Source organism: Tursiops truncatus, chromosome 6, assembly GCF_011762595.2.
Source record: "Tursiops truncatus isolate mTurTru1 chromosome 6, mTurTru1.mat.Y, whole genome shotgun sequence".
Classification (NCBI taxonomy): Eukaryota; Metazoa; Chordata; class Mammalia; order Artiodactyla; family Delphinidae; genus Tursiops; species Tursiops truncatus.
In genome coordinates, this window is record NC_047039.1 from 53469602 (window position 1) to 53497492 (window position 27891).

Below are 27891 nucleotides of genomic sequence, written 5' to 3' on the forward strand. Positions count from 1 at the left end.
TTAAAGTTACAAGTAGAAAGACTTTTTGATTCATATTGTCAAGTGTTCAGTGCAGAAACCTATATCATTACAAAGAACAGCTTGAAATCTCAATAAGATTAACTCACTAGGAATCATCAAGGTAAAAGAAATGTAGAGGATTAATAATATTACATCAAAACTAAATGTTCAGTATGAGTGATATTTTCAGATGTCATTTCAGAAAATTAAGAGATTATTTACCCATCCCAGGATGAAAGGATCTATTAGACTATTAGACTTCTTAAGGGAATAGTGATTCTACTTCCCACTCTATCCATCCATCCATCCATCCATCCATCCATTCATTGTGTGCATCTATGTCTTTATATATCCTAGAATTGTAAAATGCATGCAGTAAGCATCAACAAAATCTAAAATACAATTAAATTTAGGGCACCTTAACCTCTAATCACCTCCATACCTAATCTCAATTATTCTTTGAAATTTGGGAGAATCATATATATAATTACACGACTTAGTCTACAGCTTGAGTTAGAATCACTGATGACAAAATGCTGATCTATGAACAGCAAATTTAACTGAACAGATTGCACAGAGTTGGGGCTTCCAAGTGATTGTCATGAGAAGTGTGTGACTAACAGTATTGTTGACTTCACGCTAGGACATTGTGGCCTAGAAATAATGCCTAGCTTTGTCCCGAGCATTTTGTTCAACCTAACATACAAACAGTAAAATAAACCTCAGTGTCTTCTGGAAAATGAATCTCTGAAACATTTAAGAATGCAAGCAACAAAATTAGTTACTATCAGACTTTGGTTTATTGTAAAATTTAGCAAAGTTTATCTTGTAATCCCTGACCCCTTGCCCTGAAAACAGAAGCAAAAACATAATTATTGCTTATTCTTTTCCCCCTACCTCATTTGTGCCACTGTGAAAGAAGGGAGAAAAATCACTGTAATAAATAAAAATAGAGACGTAAGAGAGACAAAGATTAATCAGTCCAGGTGAGAAATACTAGGAGCAACAGAAATACCATCAAGCCGTCCAAAATAAGCTTCTTTTTAAAAGGTTGTCATATTTTTAAAAAATCACACCAAAAATATAGCAGCGGAGAAGAAGGATAAATACAAGTTAATTGCACACCAATCCCATGCAAAAAACTGGGTCATTAGCCAAAGCAGTAGTATTCAGAATCCAATTTGGGACGCTTGTGCAGTGCATGTGAGTCCCCTATGACTGAGTTGTCACTGAACTGGTCCAAGTCTGACGGGGTCTGATGGCCTGGGACATCGTCTGCCAAAGTGTCCAGGTAGCTCCCCACGGAGATGCCATCGAGCCCGTCGCTGCCATCATGGAGGCTGTTGTAGCTGCCATATAAGGAGGTGCTCTGACTCTCCAGTAAGCTGCACAGGCTGCCACTGAGACTGCTGCCTCGGCTGGTGATGGTGGCTTTCTCTTCAATCATCCACTTGATGGACTCAATGCTCTCGTTAATGAGGAGCAACTGGCGCATGAGCCTGCCGTCTGTGGCTCTGAGGTTAACCTACGGAGGACAAGGAGAGAGGAGAGACCTGCCAGTTACTCTGTGTTCTTGAAAGACCCAAAAGGCATTTAAATTCTGTCTTCTGCAGTCCATGATTTTAAATCCATAGAATAAAATACAAATTCACTTGAGTGCAGGATCTTTTTGAAAACTGCTGACAAATGGTAGACGTCTTAATCAAAGAACTCACTTCCTGTCAGCCCCATCAGGCGCCAAAAGCACGTAAAACTCCAACTGCATCCCTGACCCTGACCAAGCTGCCTGGAAGTAACCTATTGAATGGCAGATTCTGTCAAGAATCTTGTTCTCTCTCTGGCCAGATTAATAGTTTATCCATGTTAATTGAGAACATGTGTGTGGACATTGAGAGGTGGGGAGAAGAGGAATGTATAAATTAAGGAATCATCATCGTCATTGCAGCAGCTCCTATTTTTTGAGTGATGATGTGGCAAGCACCATTACAAAACCTAACACTCATTACATTATAACAGTAACCCTGTGCCGTAGGTATTATTATTTTTATCCCCGTTTTTTAGATGAAGAAACTGAAATCTAGAAAAAAGAAGTTCAGAGTACAGAAAAGGTCTGCACTTTTTATTTATTTATTTATTTTTGCGGTACGCGGGCCTCTCACTGTTGTGGCCTCTCCCGTTGCGGAGCACAGGCTCTGGACGCGCAGGCTCAGTGGCCATGGCTCACGGGCCCAGCCGCTCCACAGCATGTGGGATCTTCCCGGACAGGTGCACGAACCCGTGTCCCCTGCACCGGCAGGCGGACTCTCAACCACTGTGCCACCAGGGAAGCCCCAAGGTCTGCACTTTTTATGATTACATTGACAAATATATAATGCTGAATAATGCTTTTATTTTTAAGAAGAACCAAAGTGTTTTAATATTCCCTGAATCCAGAAGTGTGCTGATAAACGAGGCCAATCCACTCTACACAATGAATGTACAGATGTGTTCTGTAGATCTGATTATTTCCTTCAAATTTGTCTAGGGAAGTCCCAATCAAAATTGGATATGAGACTCTGGGGAGGTTCTAGAACTCCCCATAGTGCTTTCTAGGTGTATAGTGTTTTTGATGGTCTTAAGTTACTTCAGAGAAATCTGTCTTCTCAGCCACAAAGCAGAATTTCTTTGTAGGCCCTACAGTTCAATGGGAATATATGTTAACATCAAGGGTGTGGTTGTTCTGGGGAAGGTGGGGAAAGGGAGGCTGCAAGAAGTCTCATGATAGCCCTTGTTCTTGTTGGAACTGCAGAAATAAGGCTCCTACAAAAATGCCAGGGCCTGGACAGGGAGGCAGAGACAAATTTGGCCACCAGAGGTCCTAGTCACACTCATTATGGTTTGAAAGGGATTCCAGTTTCTTCTGTTGGGGTCTTTAACCCAAGAGGCTGGACTTTGCTAATTCTCTCTTTAAGACCCAGGACTAATTCAGATTTGTGGGTTTCTAGAATTCTCAAAGGCACTCAGTCGTGAGTGACTCAAGCCATAAGGGAGAAAGAAGCCTATTGTCTTCAGATGTATGCATTCATATTGTAAAAATATTTCCTGGGTAGGAGTTAATCTGTAACTGAAGGGGAACTTTGGATTGAGTGAATATGATAAACAGATATTGGGACAGATGGAATTTCTACAGTGACTTCAAAGATGTAAGATTATAGGTTGAAATGTGTGTGCATGTGTATGCACACACATACGTATGTATAAATATAAAAAGCATGAAGTACAATTTAAGAACCCTTAATTTTGCAAGGATATTAAATAAAGTAACTTGGGTGACTGCCTTGTCTTCTCTGAGAAATGCACCAAAAATGCATAGGGGGTCAGCAATGACAATCATTTCTCTCTGAGGTATTCATGAGCAGAACTTAGTAAGTCTTGAGATGCTTTTCTATTTGTGGTGGTGTCTCAATGACCTTGCAGTAATGTTGTGTGGGGGCAGGATGTTTTTTTGGCAATCTTCATATTCAAATACTCCCCATACTCCATGAGTCATCAAGATACTGTTCAAATTACAAGCAATACAACCCATATGTACAAATCATCCACAATTTGCTTACATCCACTAAGGAGCCTAGAAAATAAATTGGAGCCGTAGTCTTACAAAATTCTTCAGTTAGTCATCTGTAGCTGATAAAACTTGCTGTGCCCACTGTAGGCGTGGTGCAACAGAGGTGTGACCATTTCCCGACAGCTCCGCAAACGAAACACAGCTGCATTTGTTCACATCCCCACCCTGTCCTGTGAAATTGTTCCCACACGTGCCCAGCTCTGGGCGTGTTCCTTGTTACTCCCCTCACTTGAAATACTTGACTCTCTTGCTGTCCAGATCCTCCCCTTTCTTGAGGTCCTACTTCTCCCATCAAGCACCACTTGCTGATTCTAGCCTCTTCTGCTGGCCCGCTTAACCTCTCAGTCCTTTTAGTTTGTATCTAACAGTATACCTTAATTTTGTACACTTATGTTGCTACCTATGATTGTGTCTTCTCACTGGTTCTTCAGGTAAGCTTTCAGTTCCTTAAAGAAGCTGTGTCTTACATTTCGTACATCTCTTAAGGTCTGTCTTAAGCATGGATTGATTTTTTTTTTTTGGAAATAGTCATAATTTTAGGATCTGAGAAAGTTCAGCTCTTGAGACAACAATAATACACATTCCCAGCAACTGTATCAACTGGGGGTTAAAACATACTTAGGATAGTTTTTTTCCAGCAGTTTTTGTCTGAGCTAAACAGCGGCTGCATCACATAAAAATTGTTCAGTTTTGTTGAGCAATATGAATGAGAGGGGAGTAGACGCTGAAGTAACAAAAGCTTCCTTTGACCATGAATGATTTATTGAAATTAAAAAAAATCTTTTCTTCTGAAAGCAAACATTCACAGGCCATTGAACCACTGTTAGGGGAAAAATGACAAAAGCAAGTCACTTAGAACGTGTTGATCTGGCTGGTAATGATTACAGACTTAACTGTGTCTAACCCTGTGTCCTCCTGGGGAGAGAGTAAACAGCTTCCCACCGTGGGAGCCCACGGCTGGCTTCCTGCCCATTACCTGGCGCTCCAGGCCACTTCACACTGCTTTCTCCTGGAACTAACGTGCGATTATGCTACTGCGGATGAACCTTCAAAGTAGGAACAGTTCACCACAGGACTAAATCACAGTGTGGCTTCTGTCTCCAGTAGCTGCCCTGCCTTTCCTCACTGTTAGTATGTCAGTCCTTAGGAAGTCTGGCCATCCATTAAAAAGACGGTAGACTTGCCCCTTGGGCAGAAATATGTGTGGTTTTCTCACTTGAGGTCATATAAGATCCCAGGGCTTTACTCTGAAGATATTGGGAGTTGGGAGGCCCTCCTCATTGTCTGAGGTTAAGTGACTCCTCCTTGGAGAGCGCCTGTCTGATCAATCATGGTATCCAGTCTCCACGCTTAGTTGTACACAACATTTCTATGTTTTTATGTTCTCTCATAATACTTATGACTAGTGGAAATCATCTTGCTTATTATTGTTTACTTATTATTTTCTGTATCCCACATGAGCTTGTAAGCATCACAGTGAAGGGGACTTGGTCTGTCCTGTTCACCACTCTGTGCCCAAGACCTACAAGAGTGCTTGACACATAGTAGGCATACAATTAGTATTTGTCCAAGGGCTGAATGATTGCTTCAGGTTGAACCATCTGTCAGGAATGCCCCTCCCTTGGGTTTTGCTGTGATATGATACTTGAAGGGAAAGAATAAGGTAACTTCAGGAAAGAGCTTTGCAGTATTGAAGCAAATCCAGCATGAAATCCCATTCCCATTCATTCACAGAATTCAAACACTGAATAACTGGGGCAAGGTTATTCCTAGCTTAAATGTACAGATCACAAGATAGTATCTCTGAAAGGACGTGGACTTCATGGGGTGAATCACACTCCAAACATTACTCTGTTTGTTCCGAGGTAATAACTGATACTAGCACAGCACAGTTGTTCTGTGAACACTTGGTGAAAAAAGTTTAAGGGAACAAACAAATAGAACATTACCAAAAAAATTTGTTTGGAAGGTTTTCATTCATTGATCCAAAGAAATGTCAATGTCCTTTCCTGTTTTCCTCTTCACTTGTCCACTTTGGCCATTACAGTTATTGCAATGCAATCCATCTTTGTACTTCATAAGTCTCTCATGCTTTAGGATTGTATCCTAACAGGTCTCTCAACTCTAGACTGAATGAAGCCTGAAGTTTCATACCATTTTTGAACAAGCAATGAACTGGGTCTAGGGTAGAAATTGAAATGGGGGGTCTTGAAAGAGCAAATATTCTTTTTTTTTTAATTGGAGTAAAATCGCTTTACAGTGTTGTTAGTCTCTGCTGTACAGTGAAATGAATCAGCTATATGTATACCTGTATCCCCGTCCTCTTGGACCTCCCTCCCGAGCTGAGCTCCCTGTGCTATATAGCAGGTTCCCACTGCTATCTATATTACACATGGTAGTGTACTTATGTCAAACCTAATCTCCCAATTCGTCCCACCCTCCCCTTACCCCTCTGTGTCCACATGTCCGTTCTCTACATCTGTGTCTCTATTCCTACCCTACAAATAGGTTCATCTGTACCATTTTTCTAGATTCCACATATATGCGTTAGTATACGATATTTGTTTTTCTCTTTCTGGCTTACTTCACTTTGTATGACAGATTCAGGGTCCATCCACATCTCTACAAATGACCCAATTTCATTCCTTTTTATGGCTGAGTAATATTCCATTGTATATATGTACCACCTCTTCTTTATCCATTCATCTATCATTGGGCATTTAGGTTGTTTCCATGTCCCGGCTATTGTAAATAGTGCTGCAATGAACATTGGGTTACATGTGTCCTTTTGAGTTATGGTTTTCTCAGGGTATATGCCCAGTACTTTGGGATTGCTGGGTCATATGGTAGTTCTATGTTTAGTTTTTTAAGGAACCTCCATACTGTTCTCCATAGTGGCTGCATCAATTTACATTCCCACCAACAGTGCAAGAGGGTTCCCTTTTCTCCACACCCTCTCCGGCATTTATTGTTTGTAGATTTTGTGATGATGGCCATTCTGACTGGTGTAAGGTGATACCTCATTGTAGTTTTGATTTGCATTTCTCTAATAATTAGTGATGTTGAGCATCTTTTCATGGGCCTCTTGGCCATCTGTATGTCTTCTTTGGTGAAATGTCTATTTAGGTCTTCTGCCCAATTTTTAATTGGATTGTTTTTTTGATATTGAGCTCCGTGAGCTGTTTGTATATTTTGGAGATTAATCCTTTGCTGCTTTGTTTGCAAATATTTTCTCCCATTCTGAGGGTTGTTTTTTTATCTTTTTTATGGTTTCCTTTGCTGTGCAAAAGCTTTGAAGTTTCATTAGGACCCGTTTGTTTATTTCTGTTTTTATTTTCATTACTCTAGGAGGTGGGTCAGAAAAGATCTTGCAAATATTCTTAATAATAAACTTTTCCAGATCTATGTTTTTGTCCAGACTATCATTTTAATACTGCAAGGATACAAAGGTTATGAATTGGCTCAGTGGAATCCAAGAAAGAGAGAAGGTGGTCACATTTTCATTTAATCAGGGAGTTGCCAACTAAGTTGACTTCTTTGGTGATGGTGTGAGGAACACAGGACAGGGCTCTGGCCTGCCACTGCCACCGTCTACCTGTTTGACCTTTGGGCAAGGTGGCTTGGTATATACAACTTTTGTATACATGAAGAAGAATCCTGGGGGTTTATTCTGAGCTCCAGTGAGCCACAGGATCCAGTGAACGTAGGAAAGCAGTCTGTGAACAAAGACTAATTTCTGCCCACTAATGAAGATTTAATTCAACTGAGGAGTCCACCTGTCACTTTTGTTTGCCTTTTATATTGAGGTTTCATTGAAAATGTTATTTGCTAAGAAGATTCTGTAGATCAGATTGTCTCAGGATTACTCTTCATTCTAACATAGTCTCTGATTGTCATTCCTGTGGCCATTTGATTACAAAATTGTTTCTACGACTAGAGAACCATGCAAGTTCTACAGGAGACAGACCAGTCAATTTGCTGCTCTGTCTCTGGCAAATTACTTAGCTAGTAAAAAACTCATGGCTAAAGTTTGAGCTCTCCATGTGAATTTTAATCACCTTATCAGAAATTGTGTGGTAACAGTAATTTTAGCTTTTGCCATTTGAGTTTCACTAAAAATCGTATTTGTGTCTGCTCCAGGATAAACATACATATCATCTTCAATAGGTCTGTATATTAACGGAAATGTGCACATGAGCTGCTGGCTGTATCTGCCAAATAGGGACGTTGCTCCCTCCACCTTGTCATCGTGCAGGCTTGCACAGCGCCCTGTGTTCATCTCTCTCACAAAGCTCTCCTGCGCCATTTTTATCCTTTTATTTATGGGAATCGACTAATCAGATGAAAGCAAGCCATCTCCCAGTTATAAATCCCTACTCTAAAATCCACAGTATCCATGACCCAAATCCCAAATGTCCAGAAAGCTGTTACATGAATTAGAAGAAAGACTACTTTGCAAGCAAGTTCATAATCATGCACATGAAGAAAGGAAAATAAATAAGATTTACCTTGTAATGTGATGCTCTAATCCTAGTGTGCAAGTAGAAGAAACCAATCGGCATTTTTTTTCAAATTTGTAGTTAGGGGGAGGCCTCTTTTCTAGCCATATTTATTTCTAAATATACAAAAAAAAAAATTCAAAAGCATCTATGTGTACTCATTTAAAGAGCTTTTGTAAAGGTGCTTAGAATATTGTTTTTCCAGCAGTTTATCCCAGTTTATCTGGATATTCCCTTTATATAACCTCCTCATGTCTAAATTTGCTCCCTCTTCACATTTGCCAAATTCTCATCCTCAGTTTGATGAATACAGAAGATTTTCTGCCTACTCATCCTTAAAATTTCCAGCAGTTTTATTAATAGCTGTAATTCTAAAGCACTCCTCTAACTGTTCTCTCAGAGGACCCATAAGGATATCACTGTCTCTTTACAGTCTGAGAAGACACTCTACAGTATTTGCACCCACTGCTTTTGGTTTAGAATGCTTTAGGAGAAGAGCCTGTAGCATTTACAAGTCAGTGTTATTCTGCCAAAGCTTTCCTCTGCCTTCTTAGCCAGTTCAAAATTTACAACAGAATTTGTTTTGAACTGGGCAACAAAGGATTCCATTTTTATATCAGTCGGCTTCGTCTTCCTCCATTTGAGTTGTTTTTATGTGGAGTTGAACATTAACTAAAACAGTTCACTTTTTTCTTTAAAACCTCACAGAAGAGTAATTTCCCCAAAGACTAAATTACTACATAAAAACACTATCATCAGCACAGCTGACCGGTTGATGTTGTTTTGATAAATTAGAAAGTTGCATCTGGTTTATTTGAAAGGGGCACGTGTGACTCCCCTGAATCTTGAACATAAATTCCTGCCACCAGGCCTGCTCATGAGATCTGTATAGTGTCTGCTGGCGAGTCCTCTGATTACCAAAGTAAGACAGAGAGCTTTTCAGCCTTATTCGGTCAGGTTTTAGGTCCAGTTGATACTTAGATGCCTATGACGTCATTTCCTTTTCCACATCCTAGTACAGTGAAAATTGTTTTCCTGAGAGCTTTTAATATGTATATGCAAAGTGTAATTTTGGCTAATGTAAGAGACTGTAAATCACCTGAGCTGAAATGCATTTGGAATGATGTCACTAAAACATGGACTCCCCACATTTGTAGCAGAACACAGACCAGCCAAGAAGTGTTTCCACTAACTTATAATAAATGTTCTCTCTGCATGTGCATTTTTTTAATTTAGAACTTAAAATGATATTTTTACATGGAAGACTAGGATATGGTAATGTACCCCTCTGTGATTTGTAGTGGCCATGTTTCCCTTGGGAGGGAAGGAGACAGGGTGGTGTGCTGGTAGATGTTGAATAATTGGCTCCCTGGCAAAACTATGCACACACGTACACACACACAAACATGCATACATGCATGTAGTAGAAACTGTTCTGATACAAAAGATGTGTAGCACACTCTTCACAAATAACACTAAAATATACAGTACCTTTTATTATAAATTCCATATACTGTAACTAATTGATTCTCAGAGACTGTTTTTGTTCATTTTTGTTGAATTCTTGTATGTACAGCAACTTGTGGTTTCAGTTTCAACCATAATTTAACAAATAGAATTGATCCCAATCCACCTACTCTTTTCTAAATAGTTTTCATCCTTAAATCTGATACGTGATCTGTTGTTAAAGTATTTTTCACCCTAGTACAAATTATATTCATTAAACTGAAGCCTGTTTCAGCCTTAGCACGAGTTACGTCTGAACTTTACTGGTTTGTCAGTGATGGGAGCAATTTTGCTGAACCGGATAATAGTTTTTGACTGCATGAAGAGTATTTACCAATTTTTTTTGTGTTATTGATAATGTAATAGCTAAGGACATGACACACTTTTAAGCTGAATCTGTAGTATTAACATTTCCCTGTCTTGAGGACAATCAGCAAAATTAAGTCAAGTTCTGATTTATAGCATTTTCCAATTTCTGTGCTGTAAATACTCCTACCATGGCCAGTTTCAAGCTACCAATGTGATGTCACCAAACAGGGTTCGTAAGAGATGTTCGGTAGTACAGCATTATGTAGTGTGAAAACCCTGTAGATACAACAGATGTTTTAAATAACCTAAAAAAAAGATTAAACGTAAAGTGTAGAAAATAATTACAAAGTGATGATTTTGAGTATCTGTTACCTTTGTTTTTTCATATAAATTATTAATTTGTAGGTTTATATACATACTTTAAGTTTTAATTGTGACTGTGGTTAAAAACTAGTATGTAAAACTACTAAAAATTTAACAAACATCTCCCACACCCAAGTAGGAGTCGGCTCCAGTCTACCAGTGAAGGTATAGAATAGAGGCTTTCCCTAATCTACTATGTTTGTGATAAGTAGATTTAGAGATTTTTCATTTTTCCCCTTAGGCCATTTTTTAATGGAGGATTACAAGCTCAACGGAATTTTATCTTTTCCCCTAAGAAGAATTTGAGGGAGATATAAAATATTTATACCAAAGTTATTAGTGTTTTTTTATGGAAAGGTTTCACATACTGAATGTAGATTATTCTTTAAGCATCATTGAGATATAAAATGTATTTGGAAAGGGAATAATCAAGATGCCTAAAACTCACTTAAGTATTTGCATTTCTATATTATAATTTTTGATAGTTTATTTCTAAAATATGCTGTGAACTTCTCTATCTTGGTAAACAGAAGGAAGTAGACCCAAGCAGAATCAAGTAGTAAGAGGCCACCACCATAAACAGAGTATTTCTAATTCAGAATTATTCAGCAGTGCACTTAAGGGCTGTTGAGGGAATAGAGCATTAGTCCTTTTTCCCCATGGTCCTGAACATCCCTACTCGTACAAATGCTCAATCTTCTCTTTCAGTAATTACTGGATATTGATATTAGATCTGTTTGTCACAGTCCTTTTGCTCCCTTTTTCTTCCTCAGTCCCTCAACTCTTTCTGATCTGCTATCTGCAGCCCAGTAGTCCTTCAGGAACCCTACATTTTTTCCTTTTTCTTGAGTATGAGAGAACTGAGTTGCAAGGAAAATTAATCTTTGCAACTGTTAGAAAGTAACATTCACCAGTGAGTAAAATTAAGTGAGGAAGCAGCCTCTGCAACAGAATAAAGCACCTGGCCCTTGCTCCTTAGAGCAGTGCTTCTTGACATATGGATCACCTTGGAATCCTGTTAAAATTCAGATTCTCTTCACTAGTTCTGTGATCCTGCATTTCTAACAAGTTCCCAGTGGATGCCAGTACAGGTGGGCAGCCTCTAAGATATCTCCCAATAAACCCCCTCTCTCCTGGGATCTACACCCTTGTGTAGTTCCCTGCCCTTGAGTGCAGACTGGACCTACTGACTAGTTTCTCAGGAATAGAATATGGCAAAGATGATGGGATGTCACTTCTGAGAAAAGGTTACAAAAATACTGTGCTTTCTGTCTTGGGTATACTCTCCCACTTGCTCTGAGGAGAGCCATCTGCCAGGCTGTGAACTGTCCTATTGTGAGATCTCCATGGTAAGGAACTGATATCTCAGGACAACAGCTAGCAAGGCGCTAGGGCTGCCATGTGCTACTGGCTATGTGAGTGAGCTTGGAAGCAGATGCTCCCTGAATAGGGCCTTGATGTGACAGCAGCCCCCACTGACGTGCTGATTGCAGACTTGGAAGAGACCCTAATCCAGAGTCACTCAGTTTATCTGTGCCCAGACTTCTGACTCATAGACACTGTGAGATAACACGTTTGTTGTTTACCTTGTTAAGTTTTGGAGTATTTGTTATGCAGTGGGGATAACTAATACACCAATGCTGTTGGTATATGGGTTACACTATGAGTAGCAAGGATCTAGATATCTTTCTACTTGTGGATAATTTTGAATGATAGATGATGGACCACCATGTCTGTGGAATGCTACACTATTGATACATTGTTTTATATTTTGAAAAAGGTAAAAAATTGAGTAACTAGTTAAATGTTTATTGATGAAGACAAGAAATGTTCAAGGGACTCAAGGTCTTCATTGAGGCACCATCTGTATCTCCCATAGGACCACCTTTCTTCTCCCTAAGAAAAGATGGCTTATTACCCTCAAGGAGAAATGACAAATGATATCTCTGGTATTTAGTGACACAGATGATGCTTTCAATAGATACCACTTATAAATAATACTCCTTATAATTTGATGGTCATAAAATGGAGGGTATAAGATAATAAATGTAAATAATAACATTCAGATATAGTTTAAGAAATTAGAATACACTAAGATTAACTATACTAATATCTTTGAATTTCCAATATTGACAAATTGACTAAATTACACTCTTGCTTTTCAAAATTCTTCATTTAATTCGAAGAATTCACTTTAATTTGGCCTCACTAGGAGAAAGGAAGGAGGAGATTAGGTTAAGGATAAAACCTGTATTTACTGAGTGCCTCCTACGAGCCAGACTTGTATTTCCTATATTAACCCATTTTCTTTAGAAAGGGCCTTCTGTAGAATGGTCCTTTTGCATAGGAAATGTAACTGAGGCGCTGGCATTTTTTTAGAACCATTCATTTTTTTACGTAATGTTGATAATTTGGTAATATTTGGAATATTTCACTTAATGATGAAGATTAGTTTTCTTTTTCATATGATGCCTAAACACTGACTAAATATTTTCATTTGGGAAAATTTGGGTGGGGCTCTCCAGATGACACAAGTTGGAGCAGTGATCTCACACCCTGAAGAGCGGCCAGTGAGAAACACCTGCCATATTCCAACATCCGTTGATCATACGCTGACTTTTTTTTATCGAGTGATTTTGTCTCATTTAAAAAAAAAAAGAACAGCTTTAGGGATATTAGTAAACATATCTGTCATTGATTAACTGCTACTTATATGCATACCTTAAATATTAACTTATCTAATACAGTTAATGTCATTGTCACAACAAATCTGGGAAGCTGATGATTATTCTCATTGTGGTTCCAATCTGATACATAAAGAGCTTGGAAGTTACCACTCCTATCTTCCCAACAAGAAAGAAACTTAAACTGAAAATCAACAACTTTTCTTAGATCCCTCAGAGACTTGATGTCACAGGGTAAACTGCTGTCCCCAGGAGACAAAGAGGTGGCTACAGAGGATCATAGCTAACCGAAAACAGATGCCCAGAAGCAGGAGGCCCATCTGGAGCCAGTTATCAGTAGGAAGACTTAAAGTTGTTAATTGATGAGTGCTGGAGATTCAGTGTGGACTACCTTGAGAGTTAAAAACTTCAGGGAGAACCCCACACTTTCATGAGTTTTTCCTCCTGCAACCCCACCAGGTTCTCACTATCCCCGATGCTGCTGGCACAGACAGGGGGAAAGTGAGCCCTCTCAAATATGCCCAGAGCTCTCCGTTCTCCTGCACAAGGCCTGCTGTCAAGGGAAACGGTTTTACCAGAGCCTCACTGATTGGGGTTTTACCAAAGCCTAACTAACCTGGGGGAAGGGAAATGCCCAACTCAGGCTCCGGAAAAGACTGAGACCTAATCATGGACTACAGAATGCCTCTCCTTCCCTACACCTAACATCACATCGAAAGGGCTTCTGCATAAGAAAAGGGATTACAGCTAAAAGTACTACAGGCCTCAGGCTCTATTTAAGGAGTCTCTAGGAAAACCCAAAGACAACAGAATAGACATAAAAAAGATCCTAGAGGAAATATTATTCTCTGATAACTACAGCTACAGCATACAGTAAACACAATCTAACTCTTAGTCAGATAAATATAAAACCTCACATCAAAGACCTATTTATCCCAGTTCCTTTTATATCATACACAGCTTTCAGCCAGGAATTATAAGACATGCTAAAAAGCAAAAAAGTCTGAAGAGATAGAGCAAGCATCAGAACCAGACTCAGATATGGCACACATTTTGGAATTCTTAGACTGGGAATTTAAAATAACTATGATTAATATGCTAAGGGATCTAATGAAGAAAGGCAACATGCAAGGACAGGTGGGTAATGTGAGCAGAGAGATAATTTGCAGAAAGGATCAAAAGGAAATGCTATAAGTCAAAAACACTAAAATATAAGTGAAGAATGCTTTTGATGAATGTATCAGTAGACTGGACACAGCCAAGGAAAGGATCAGTGAGCTCAAGTTTAAATGTCTCTTCAGTGATGTGCTGGGGCATAACCTAAGAGGCCTCCCAAAGCATAATTTAACTATCTATGGGGAGATACCTTTGTGTGACCCATAATTTACTAATTTGGCCCAGATTTATGAAGTTGTAAGTTGACTTGTAGATTTGTGTTTGGAAGACATGAAAATGATTTCTGTCCAGTGAAAAAAAATAAATCTCAAAGTTATGGTTTTACTGTCCCACTCCACATTAAACAGTTTTGTCTCTAACCAAATAATTTCATATGTCTTTCCTGAGAAAATATATAAACTATTCCTCTCTTTTGGACCAGCTATATCATCTTGATGCTTCTCTCATTAAATGAGCTAAATAAATCTTCAACACGTGCTCCCTCTGTTTGTACGAGAGCCATATTTCCAACTACTTAATAATTACACTTTGATAGGGTTGGAGGTTGCCGTCAAGATGACTAGTGTGCTCACCTGCTGGAACTAGTTAAACAGAGTTGCCCAGGAAGTGGCCTCTGGAGTGAAATCACAAATAGCAATTGAACTTTATCTTCTCTGACTCAGTTTTCTTCTGACTTGGTGCTTTTTATTCTGGTTTGTTTGCTTTGTTGTTGTTCTGGATTTTTGGCTAATCGTTTTGCTTAACTTACTGTTTAGGTAATATCCACTTCCACAACTGGGTACTGAACTCTCCTGTATAAAAAATATGTGTGAAATAGCCAATTCCAAGGGCTTGGGTACTGAACCCCTAGGCCACTCAAGGTCATATAATCTATAAATTATTCCCTATTTGGGGTAGCTCTAATTGGCAATCTGGTTTCATGATGTGTTCACTTGGGGATCTCTATTAGGATGATGGAAATCTATTCTCTGTTGGGTGAGAGATGACAAGGAATATGGTTAGTCGTTCTATACTGTTTGTCTTTTGGTGTGCTCAAATCCATGTATAAAATATTATTTCCATTGATTAGTAGAGTAACTCTTTGAGAATGTGTGCTTTGAATTTTCTAGTGCCCTGTGTCTGGGGTGGTAGAACTAAAGTTTCAAGTCCTGTTGGTGGCTATTTAATTGAGAAAAACCTTTTACTGCTCACCGATAAGAAAACGAAATATTTCCCTACTTCTAGAGTATACTAATAAATTATAAAGTCTCTTAGGCAAAAAGAGAATTTTCTAATTAGAGACATAATAAATACTTGCAAAATTTTAATATTCCCAGAATTTCAAGAAAATAAAAATATCGAACTCTAGTATATTGAATGCACTGACATTTTAAGGAAAAAAAAATCCTCACAGTGTTATCGCAGAAGCATCAAAGTGAATCTTTAGACATGAATTGGTTTGGTAATTTTAGGTTATAATCACAGAATACCTTTTCCTTTTTTCAGCTTTTTTCAGTATGGAGACTAAACATACAACTTTATTTTATTTTTTAAGATTTGGATTTATTTTCTAATGAAGAGACCAGTTAATACTAAATTCCTAAATTTCTTATACTGGTTTACTGTGAGATAAGCTAATGTTTCTTCCATATACTGAGATTAAGAAAACATGCAATTATGTATTCAACTATATTGCATTATAACTCTTAATCTTTTTGATTCAACTGTAATTATGTTCTGTACTGTGTCAGTTTAAACATAATTTGCAAGATATTTATTAATTTTAGAACTTTAATATAAATCAAGTTAATAACTAAAAATCTATGGATATCTAATTTCTAAGGAAAATAGAATATTGAAACATGGGACACCAATTTGTTATGTATATCTTTGCTTTTAATTTTAACAGTAATAACGTGACTATATCTTTGGGTCATTTTAATGAACATATTTTTCCATCTACAAAAGTGTTAAAGGTATACCTTTGGCTGTGGAGATCTTACAGTGTAGTGGTGTAAGCTTTGCTGGTCTCCTAGAATGCTTATGTATGACAGACAGTGATTACTTTCCAGTTTTTCTCCGAACGAATAGTAAGTTTGATTAAAAAATATGGCTTATATGTGTTGAGATTAAACTAGAAATAAACATGGCAAAGAACTATAACTAAGTGTTTTTGCTTATCAAAGAGGAGAGTATTTTTGTTCTCAGTTAATACGATTTGTTCCAGAATGTGAAAGGAGATAGTAAAGAACAGAGCTTGAATTGAAATAGAAACTGAGTAAATATGCCAACAAACGCAAACTATATTTGCCTTGAATTATCATATCTGCAAAGAATGATTCTGGAAAAAAAGCAATAAAATGTGTCAAAATGTTGGTAAAATTTGCTCAGTTTTGATGGATTAATTAGGAGATAATTTTTTAAAAATCTAAATCTTTATTAGAAGAAAAAAACAAATAGGTTTAAAACAATGAATAACAACAAATTTCATTAAATATTAAACAGTTTAGTTATCAAAGATATTTAGACAATATGTTAGGAGACAATTTTATAAAGGAGTTTGTGGATAAATTACTACTATTATTAATGCAAAGCTAGAACTTGTTTTTCTTTTTCCCTCTGTTGGAATGAAAAATTGGTGTAGAAGAATTTAGTTTGCTCTTAACAAGAGGAAGTAAAAGGCTATTCTTCTGTGTAATCTGCCCAGATAGCAGAGATTCCTTATCTAACCTGAAAAGTTTCCATTCTTTGTGTTGACTTTGGCATGTCCTTGATTAAAAAAAAAAAAAAAAAGTTGCTTAAAGAGTTATTGAGTGACTTAAAAATTGTGTTGTATTCTTAACTCCAAACTATGACCATTCATTATTTCCAGGCACATATGCTTGTGTTTTAATCAAACAACTAAATCTATTCTAATAATACTTTAACCCTTTTAATTTTACCTTCTCAAGATAAGACCCCAAATTCAGGGGTGAATTTTTTATATATCTTTTACACCCAAGCTAGTCTTTAGGGTCTCTGCAAAGGCACCCATTTGCTAGACAGCAGCCACAACAAATGACTGGACACACCTGTGTTCTTTATTTCCAATGGCTTTCTCTCTCTGATTATCTGTGATTCAGCATATATCTAGTACTGTGATGATCCAGTGCTCATAATCTTATTGAGCCCTTTCCATTTTCTGCAGATAGCTTAATGATGCCTCTGGCACTGAAGATTATCAATAACTAAACTTATATGCTTCTATCTTTAGTCTTCTAGAAATTAAAGTGTTTAAACTGCCCCTTTGCATGATACCATCTTAAAAAATTACTGTGTTTGATTTATTTTAAATGAACTTATTTAGCCCTTTAAATGACATTGCCTCAAAAACTATATTTATTTTTCCAATTTAGTATTCTCCTAGAATTTTACTCTAATTAGATGATTTCACCTGGATGTGTAAGAGTTTGCTCTTCTTTGAATGTGATGTAGTTTGTCATGTTTATGTCTACACTGATCTATTTCTGTGTAGATATATTCTCTATTTCTATTTCTGTATGTTTAAAAACATACAATACTTTTAAAACAGAGGTGATGGCTGACTTATTATTTATTTATATCAGTGATGTCCTGTGACTCAATTACCCACTGATGGGGTAGTTTGTTGAGAACAACAAGGAAACCTAAAACTTTGATTCTAGTTTTGGTTCCATTAGTAACTTAACCTATGACTTGTAATAAGTCACCTAATCTTCCCATGCCTACATTTTCCTGTTGTTAGGTAAGAATATTGGAGATTATCTTTAAGATTCCTTCCAGGCCTAAAATGTCTTGATTCTCCAAAATATCACATTAATAGTATATGATCAATATACAGTTCACAAAGAAAAGTGAAATTTCCCCCATGTGTCCAATAGAACACTGTTGGAATGATCCCAGAGTTTCATTCTGGGACATGACTGCATTGGTAGAAAGAGTTTACGCATGATTAAGGGATCTTATAAGGCAGAGAATTTTTCGAGACATGGCAGAAACAGATATAGTGATAACAATCAAAGGCAAAGACAAATGACAAAGAAGTGGTAAGCAGGGACTCCTCCAGTGCAATGGGTCTATCCTATCCATTAATCCTAGTTTCTGACTGGGATTATTAGTATTCAATCCATGGCAAATCAACAAAGGTATGTTGAATGAAGAAACAGGTGAGGGAGAAAAAGAACTGGTCCATATGTATATGGTAATGTAGCAGAGAATAAGTATGGATTAATTTTCTTTGGGAAAAGAAGACTTATGTCAGTTGCATAATGACGAACAAGATGGATTTGGATAGAGAGAGATGAATATGGGTGGCTTATGTCAAGAAGGACATTATAATTTGAGCCTGTAATGAAGAAAATAGGCAAAGACTAGAGATGTAAAAGTTCACTTCCTGATCAGGGAAGTGGCAAGCCAACCAGAGGTGCCGAGGATCAAGAATGTTTTTGGAGGTGAAGGTGAGAATGTAATTTGGAGGCATGTTATGGAGAGTGTGGAGTGCTGAGCAAGGGTAAGAAATGCTGTGAGAGTCCATGCTGTAGAAAAGCTCACCATATTATGTTAAACAGAAGCTCTTGATTAGGATATCACCACACTGCTATGCTGCGGGTTACTGACTCTAAGCTGCCCTCAGAAGAGCTTCACAGGGCTTCATTAGTATCTCAGGCCTATTTTCAGGGTGGACAAAATTTTGCTAATTGCAACAACAAAAGATATTAAAGAAAACAATTTGGCTGTGTAGAGAAGTTAGCTAAGGACTAGAGCTTAGACTAACACCAGGCCACCTTTATCTTGTGCATCTTTTTCTAGAGTTTTGCCAAACTGTAAATAACCTACTACTTCACGCTCCTGAATCCAAAGTGATAGATTCTTTCTTAGGAGGAATCGGGCTGAGCATTCAGAAAACGTCTATTTGTACATGTGAAACAAGGCTGTTTTCCATTTTTTAATCAGGAGCAAAGATGTGGGTAAAATGCTTTTCAAGCATATGACACAGAAAGGCCCAGAGGTCTTGACTCCAAATTCTTATTCTGATCTCCCATTTCCTCCCCATAAACGCAGTCTTACTGTTCTTAAAATTCTCATGACAAATATGTTCTTCCTCTTGAGTTTTGGCTTCCTATTTAGGGACATACTTAAATTTCTCTGAAGTCTATGTTTATGCTGCCTTTTTTTTTTTTTTTTTTTTAATGAACACAAAAGAAGTTTGTTACATGCCTTTCAACTTAATTGCTAAACACACTTTATGTTTTAAATGAGTGCATTTAAAAAAGTTCTTAAGGCAAGATTTCCTTTTTAAATTATATCCTTATAGCAGTTTAAGAAGTTAATGTAGTAATAATTTCTTTAAATGAATGATGATATGAGAATCTCGTTTTCCTTAAGAAGAAAAATAAATAGCCTGGTGCTCCATTCTGTGGAACAGGGATATAGATTCCTAAGATATATGGTGATTCCTGATTCATTTCACTCTGAGCAACTTTCTTGACAGCTTTAGACATCTTTAATATACTTAACCACTTTCAAAATAATATCTCATGCTACTTCAGAGAGATGCAGCTAGACTCAGTTCATTACAGTTTGTGGAGTGGTTAGATGTTCTTGGATAAAAGGTACTATGTGGAATTGCAGTATGATTATCATGATTAGGAGATCTCATTCTCAGCTTTTGCAACTCATGGGAAAATATTTTTGTACCAAGGCTAAGAATTTGATCTGTATCATTATGTAAAAGCCCTAAATATTTTCAGTTGCTTTTGCACCTTAACTTTATGCTTAGTCAAAATTAAGAGGTATCAGTTTCTGTTTAAGCTTGTCAAGAAAAGACTACCATCCAGACACTATTTCTTTTTCACTGTGAAAACTACAAAGTTATTCGACGTTCAAATAATCTTAACAGAATCTTGCTCATACATTGGTAATATCACTTTACAGAAACACTTTACCTAACCGTTTTTTCTAAATAAACTAAGGAACAATAGATTTTTTTGTTTTATTTTGTTTTTTCCTTTTTGATTCAGTATATTTGGGCATTTCTTTGCTACATCTTTATGAAGTTCCAGACTTAAACAGTGTAGGAAAATGGTGTCCCAGGCAGACTGGTATCCTAGAAAGAACTTGGGTTTGGATCTTGAAAGATCAGGGATAAAATACAATTATTCCACTAATTAGCTCTTAGATTTTGGTCAATGAGACATGTTACTTAGTATTTTCTCTATACCAATGTTTTCACCCAGAAGATGGCATATGTTACCTACTGGATTACTATATTAGTATGGTTGGAAGAACTGCATGGAATAATGTATACACATAGCATAGAGCCTGGCCCAATGGTGTTCAATAAAACTTAGTTAACTCCTGGACTTTATAGCAGTAAATGCCTACATTGGGAAAAGAAAAAAAAAAAAATCACAAATCAACAATCTGACTTTACACTTAAAGGAACTATAAAAAGGAGAACAAACTAAACTCAAAATTAGCAGAAAGAAGGAAATTAAAAAAAAATTAGAACAGAAGTAAACAGAATAGAAAATAGAAAAGTGATAAAAAAATAAGTGAAACTGAGTTGCTTTTTAAAAAGATTAACAAAATTGACAAACCCTTGGCTAAACTAAGGAAAAAAGAGAGCAGGTTTAAGTAACAAAAATCAGAAATAAAATAGGAAGCATTAAAACTGATGCCACAGAAGAAATAAAAAGGGTTATAAGAGACTACTGTGAACAATTATACACCAACAAATTGGATAACCTAGTTGAAATGGATACATTTCTAGAAACATAAAACCTACCAAGACTGAATCATATATAAATAAAACCTAAACAGGCCTATGATGACATTCATGACAGGCTACCTCCAAAAAAGGAACCTTGGTATACTGAATATCTTAAGCTGAAGGAGCTTGAGAAGACAGCAGAAGCAGGAAGGTCACTCTGACCACCTTTCCCCACTCTTCTCCTGAAACAGGTCCCGAAACTCTCAGGTGAGAGGTGCCTTCCCTATCTTCAGAGGAAAGAAGCATCCTTATCTTCAAAGGCCCTTGCCTTTGCTCTTGCCCTCGCTGAAAAGAATCTGAACCAACAGGCCTTGCTAAGTTTCCTCCAGTTTATTATACTGAGCTCATACTCTTCGACCTATGATATTTCTCCATGATTGTCCACTTTTCAGCAAACCTAACATAAAAGTACTCAGTTTTAATCATTTCTTCATGTCTTCATTTCCTTATGCAGGCTCCCATGTCACATAAACTTTATATTAAATAAACAAATTTGTATGCTTTTCTCCTGTTACTATGCCTTTGTCGGTTTAATTTTCAGACCCAGCTGCGGGCCTAAGAGGGTCAAGGAAAACTTTTTTCTCCCCTATACCTATAATTAGTAGGAAGGTTGAATCATCAGTCAAAAACCTCCCTACAAGGAAAAGACCAGAAACAGAAAGCTTCACTGGAGAATTCTACCAAACATTTAAAGAAGAATTAAGAACAATCCCTCTCAAACTCTTCCAAAGACTTGAAGAGGAGGGAGTACTTCCTAAGTCATTTTATGAGGCAGCATTACCCTGACACCAAAATCAAAGATACCATACAATAAGAAAACTGTAAACAGATAGCCCTGATTAACACTGATGCAAAAATCCTCAACAAAATACTAGCAGATAGAATTAAAAAAAATAAATTTAAAGGATTATATGCTATGACCAAGTAGGACTTATTCTTGGAATGCAAAGATGATTCAACATAGGAAAATCAACCAAATATACCACACTAACAGACTGAAGGACAAAAAAACACATGATCATCTCAATTGATGCAGAAAAAGCATTTGACAAAATTTGGCATCCTTCCCTGATAAGAACACTCAACAAACTAGGAATAGAAGGAAATTACCTCAACAAAATAAAAGATATGTATTAAAAGCCCACATCTGATATGATACCCAATGGTGAAAAGCTGAAAGCTTTACCTTTCAGGTCAAGGACAAGGCAAGAATGCCCTCTCTCACCACTTCTATTCAACAATACTGGAAGTACTAGACAGAACAGTTAGGTAAGAGAAATAAATAAAAGGCATTCAAATCAGAAATGAAGAAGTAAAATATCTCTGGTCATAGATGAATTCATCTTATATCTAGAAAACCCTAAATCATACACACACACACACAGACAAAACTGTTAGAACAAACAAATTCAGCAAAGTTGCAGGATATAAAAGCAGCGTGCAAAAACCAGTTGCATTTCTATACAGTAACAATGAACAATCTGAAAAGGAAATTAAGAAAATAATTCCATTATAAAAGCATCAAAAAGAATAAAATGGAATAAACTTAACCAGAGAGTGAAAGACTTGTATGCTGAAAAGTACAAAATGTTGCTGAAATAAATTAAAGAGGAAACAAATAAATGGGAAGACATTCTGTATTTATGAATTGGAAGGTTTAATAGTGTTAAAATGTTCATACTACCCTAAGTGATCTGCAGATTCAATGCAATCCCTATAAAAATCCCAGTGGCATTGTTTGCAGAAATAGAAAAAAATCCTAAGATTCATACGGAATCTCAGAGGACCCTAAAGAGCCAAAACAATCTTCAGAAAGAAAAAAAAAAACTGGAAACCTCACTTTTCCTGAAGTGAAAACATGTTACAAAGCTACAGTAATCAAAATAGTATGGTACTGGCACAAAGACAGGCATAGAGGCAAACGGAACAGAATAGAGAGCCAGAAATAAAACCTTCTGTATGTGGTCACATTATCTTTAACAAGGGTGCCAAGGCTACACAATGCAGGAAGGATAGGCTCTTCAACAAATGGTGTTGGAAAAACTGGATATATGCATACAAAAGAATGAAGTTGAATTCTTACCTTAAACTATTTACAAAAATAAACTCAAAACTGATTAAGCACTTAAACATGAGACTCAAAAGTATAAAAATCCTAGAAGAAAACCTGAGGGAAAGGCTTCATGGCATTGGATTGGCAATGTTTTGTTTTTTTGGATATGACACCAAAAGATCAGACAACAAAAGCAAAAAATAGACAAATGGGACTACATCGAACTTTAAAACTTCTGTGGAGCAAAGGAAACAATCAACAGAATGAAAAGGAAACCTATGGAATGGGAGTATATTTGTAAACCACATATCTGAAAAGGGGTTAATATCCAGAGCACACAAAGAACTCCTGCAGCATAAAAACAAAAAAACAAATAATGGGATTTAAAATAGGTAAAGGACTTGAACAGACATTTCTCCAAAGAAGATATACAAATGGCAAATAATCATATGAAAAGATGCCCAGTATCACTAATCCTCAGGGAAATGTTAATCAAAACCACAATGAAGTATCATTTCAGACTTGTTAGGATGGCCACTATCCAAAAAAATCATTCAATAAGAAGTGTGGGTGAGGATGTGGAGAACTGGAACCCTTGGCACTATTGGTAGGAATGTAAAACGGTGGTTATTATGGAAAACAGTACGGCGGGTCCTCAAAAAAATTAAAAACAGGATTACCGTGTGATCCAGCAATCCCACTTCTGGGTATATATCCAATAGAATTGAAAATAGAATCTGAAAGAATGACGTATGTTCATTGCAGCATTACAGCTTTCCTCAGCTATCCAAAAGTAGAACATTCCTATGAAACCTTTTCTAAGCTGAAATGTCATAAATGGTAGAAGCAATTGCCTTTTTTTGTGGAAGGAAAAACACTTTCCATATGTCTTTGGTTAGCAAAAACAGGTACAGTACTAGTGTAGGTCTTTTGTAAAAGCGAAGTGGCATAAAGCAAACTTTTGAAAAATGTGGGATACCTGTATTCACAATAGCCAAGAGATGGAATCAGCCTAAATGTCCAACAAGAGATGAATGGATAAAAAAAATGTGATGTGTGAAATGTGTGTATGTGATACACATACAGTGTAATATTATTCAGCCATTAAAAAAAAAGGAAATTTTGTCATTGGCTACAACATGGATAAATCTTGAGGACATTATGCTAAGTGAAACAAGCAAGGCAGAAAAACACAAATACAGTTGTCCCTCTATATCCCCTGGGGATCGGTTCCATGACCCACTAAGGATACCAAAATCAGAGGGTGCTCAAGTCCCATAGTTGACCCTCTTTATCCATGGTTCTGTATCTGCAGATTCAACCAACTGCAGATGGCATAGTACTCTGGTATTTATTGAAAAAAACCCATGTATAAGTGGACCTGTGCAGTTCAAACCCCCTGTTGATCAAGGGTCAACCGTACTGCAAAATTTTAACTTACATGAGGTATTTAAAGTAGTCAAACTCTTAGAAGCAAAAAGTAAAATGGTAGTTGCTAGGGGCTGGGGGAAGGGGGAAGAGGGGAGTTGTTCAATGAGTATAGAGTTTCTGTTTTCCAAGATGAAAATGTTCTAGAGATCTGTAGTACAACAAGGTACATGAACTTAACACCTCTGTACTTTATACTTAAGACGGCAAATTTTATGTTACGTGTTTTTTACCACAATAAAAAATTTCAGTTACCTCCTTTACTTTTAACATGACCTGAATTTTTATTTATTTATTTTTTTTTTCGGTACGCGGGCCTCTCACTGCTGTGGCCTCTCCCGTTGCGGAGCACAGGCTCCGGACGCGCAGGCTCAGTGGCCATGGCTCACGGGCCCAGCCGCTCCGCGGCATTTGGGATCTTCCCAGACCGGGTCACAAACCCGTGTCCCCTACATCGGCAGGCGGACTCTCAACCACTGCGCCACCAGGGAAGCCCAAAATGACCTGAATTTTTAAAATAACGTCTGCCACATTTGAGGATGCTGAAATTCAAGGTAATTAAGCAGGTCAATGAAGCTGACTGAATATGTTTCCAATAAAAATCTGGTTGTTCCCTTGCTCAAAAAGATTATTTATACATTGGCTTCAGGATAGAAAATCTGCATAATACACATTATTTAAGACATTTTAATTTTCATTTTTTTTTCCCCCCACCCACTTTCCCCCTTAATTTTCATTTTTAAAGTCAGTGCTATTTCAATCTAAATATCTAATATCATTGATGTCAATTGTACTTCAGAATTACATGTATACATTGAAAAATTAGATTAATTGATAAATGCATACATGATTAATTCCATGCAACCAAAAAGTATATACCTTAAAGACAGGCATAAGAATCTCAGATTGCTAGTGGTAAAAGAAACCACAGTTAATAATCAAGTCAGGTTACCATATGCTATGAGACTTATATGTGGACTCAAGATTGATGACTCGCCCCAAATTGTATCACCACTTAGTGGCAGAAATAGTACTGAGACTTCTATCTTCTGGTTCCAATTCATTGATATTTCCACAGTACTAAAAAGTTGAGAAATATTACATTATGTTCTGATCAGAATAGTATTAGCCTTTAATAGTCCATCAACACTTTCTGATGATAGTTTAGGATTGGATAAAAATGAATCATCTTTTCAAAAAAGAAACAATTCTTCTACTTGGATTAAACTGGCACTCACCTGAATAAGCATTCATGAACAGTTCGATCCTATTACATTTAATGTCATATTTCCTTTGATCTAAATTCAACAGATATTTTACAAGCAAGAATCACTTCTCACATTTTGCTCTTGAAGAATGGAGCCACGCAGTTATTACAATTACCTAAAAGTTGTACACCTATTCAAAAAGGTAGCTGAGAATAAAAATACATTGCTGATTTCTATTCTTAATATTCTCTTACACCTGAAAATCACTGCTGCCAGCTTAAATGGTTTGCAAATAGCTGTTCTCTTGCAGTAAAAATTAGCATAAATTCAATGTTAATTCATCATTTTTAGCTTTGAAGGACCACAAATGAGGGTGATAAAAACAGATGCCTGGCATATGGCAACAGATGGGTCACCACATTTAAAAAGAGCTACTGGGAATAGGATGGTTCACTTTTCTTAATTCTTATCACATAAGGTGAGAAGGATGGAAAAGAAAAAAAAAAAATCAAGGCAATGCAGTCTTAATTGGGTCCTAATTTTCCTATAGTTTTAAAATGTCCTATTAACATATAGGACTTTTATGTCATAGTATAAATGTATGTCATAGTATGGAGTATATTTTTCTCCATAACCATGTAGAAAAATCCATAATAGAGTCAAACAAATACAGGTAGAAACCTACAATAGCTACTGGCCAAAAAAAAATGGTTGCTGGTGGCAAGAAATATTGGAACAGATGGCACATGATGAATTCATCAGGACATGTCCAGACACCCGGCTTCGTAGTAATACCAAATTGTACTATTTTTACTCAGATGATGCCTTATCCTAACATTACACTGAAAGTTTCATCTATGAAGTATTTATAGTTTTATAATTATATGTGCCGTTTTTTATAAATTTGAAATAAGAATGATGCTTATGATAAAACTTTGACTTAATACCTATAAAACAATACAGAGATACCCCAGGATGGGATGCTTGCTTCTAAACTACTGTTCATTTTTAAGAAATAGTCCATCATCTATGGAGTTGGCTCCATAAATACCATTCGTCAACTCAGATGATAAAAAAACCCAAAGTATTTATATTCACACATGTTATAGTAAATAATAGCTGGATTTTATACAAGTGTTTGCCATATAATTGGCAAAGATGATGCCAAATCATATATTTTTCCTTGGGTGTGAATTTTCTAAATAAGGCTCTATTTGGGTTGATTTCATCTCTCTCTATTAAAGAAAATATATAAGTCTAACTGAAATAAAATCCTTGAAGAATTTTCTGAATTTAAAACTTGAAAGCTTATCTTATAATACAGAATAAAAGACAAAACTACCATAATAACAGCTCAGAGTTTCACTCAGATATCACTAGAGTTTGAGATTATTGTCTGCTAATTAAAATCCTGGTGGATGCAATTTAAAACATAATCAGTGATGTGCCTAGGTTCCTCTAAAAGTAGAAAAAAGCCTATTTTCTTTTCCCACTGTCTATCTCCTGATTCAGAAATGTAATTCTTGTAATCAGCTAAAACTTGACATGGCTCCCTCCTAACAGTCTGTATGTACGGCTTTTATAAACTAATCACAGTGAGTCTCATTGCCACTCTTCAATAGTAATAATAGCATCTTTCTAGGCTGGTTTTGCAATGATCAGAATTTACTGCTCAGATAAAGAGCAGCTGGAGGTTGTATATTGAATTCTGGGAAATAAGCATAGGTACCTTAAATAAAGCCCTGTGATTGATGTCAGAAATAGGAGGAATCCTGGTAGCAATGCATTTTAAAGGTAGTGGAGGTTTTTGTTTTGATAAAGTATTCGCTGTTTTGATTTTTGTCTTATTGTTTTTGTAATCCCACACAGAGATTTTTAATTAACCAAAGGTAACTTCCATAGTGACAACAAAGAATTCCAACAATAATAATAGCATACAAAATAATGGCTACTCTTTAATAAAGCACTAGTTCCAAGCACTATGATGAGTATCACCTAATCTTCACAAAACTTTAAATGATAGATATTACTGTCTTCAAACTGTACCTCAAAAAGGATCTGTAACTTGTCAGCTTCACACAATAAGTGATGGAGTTGGGATTCAGACTGAGATCTATCAGGCTCTGAAGCCCTTGTGCTTACCTGCTTCTTTTCTCCTTTGCAAGAGATAAGAAAACAGGATTCATGCACCCTTTAAAAAAACAAACTACTCAATATTCAGTCTGACAAAAGAAAAAGGAATCAAGAGTTGGAAAATCATGTTACAAAAGGAATGACATTTATTCTCCCTGC

The 27891-nt window shown here is 36.8% G+C and overlaps 1 protein-coding gene across 1 annotated transcript in view; it reads right to left on the bottom strand.

The window, feature by feature from the left end:
- Nucleotides 1-781: 781 nt before the first annotated feature.
- LURAP1L (leucine rich adaptor protein 1 like) overlaps nucleotides 782-27891 on the bottom strand; it is a 45020-nt gene continuing 17910 nt past the window's right edge. Inside the window, exon 2 of the mRNA XM_004313750.4 lies at nucleotides 782-1525. Within this exon, the coding sequence (XP_004313798.1) occupies nucleotides 1151-1525 (375 nt within the window). The 3' untranslated portion in view covers nucleotides 782-1150. The remainder of the gene's footprint in view (nucleotides 1526-27891) is intronic.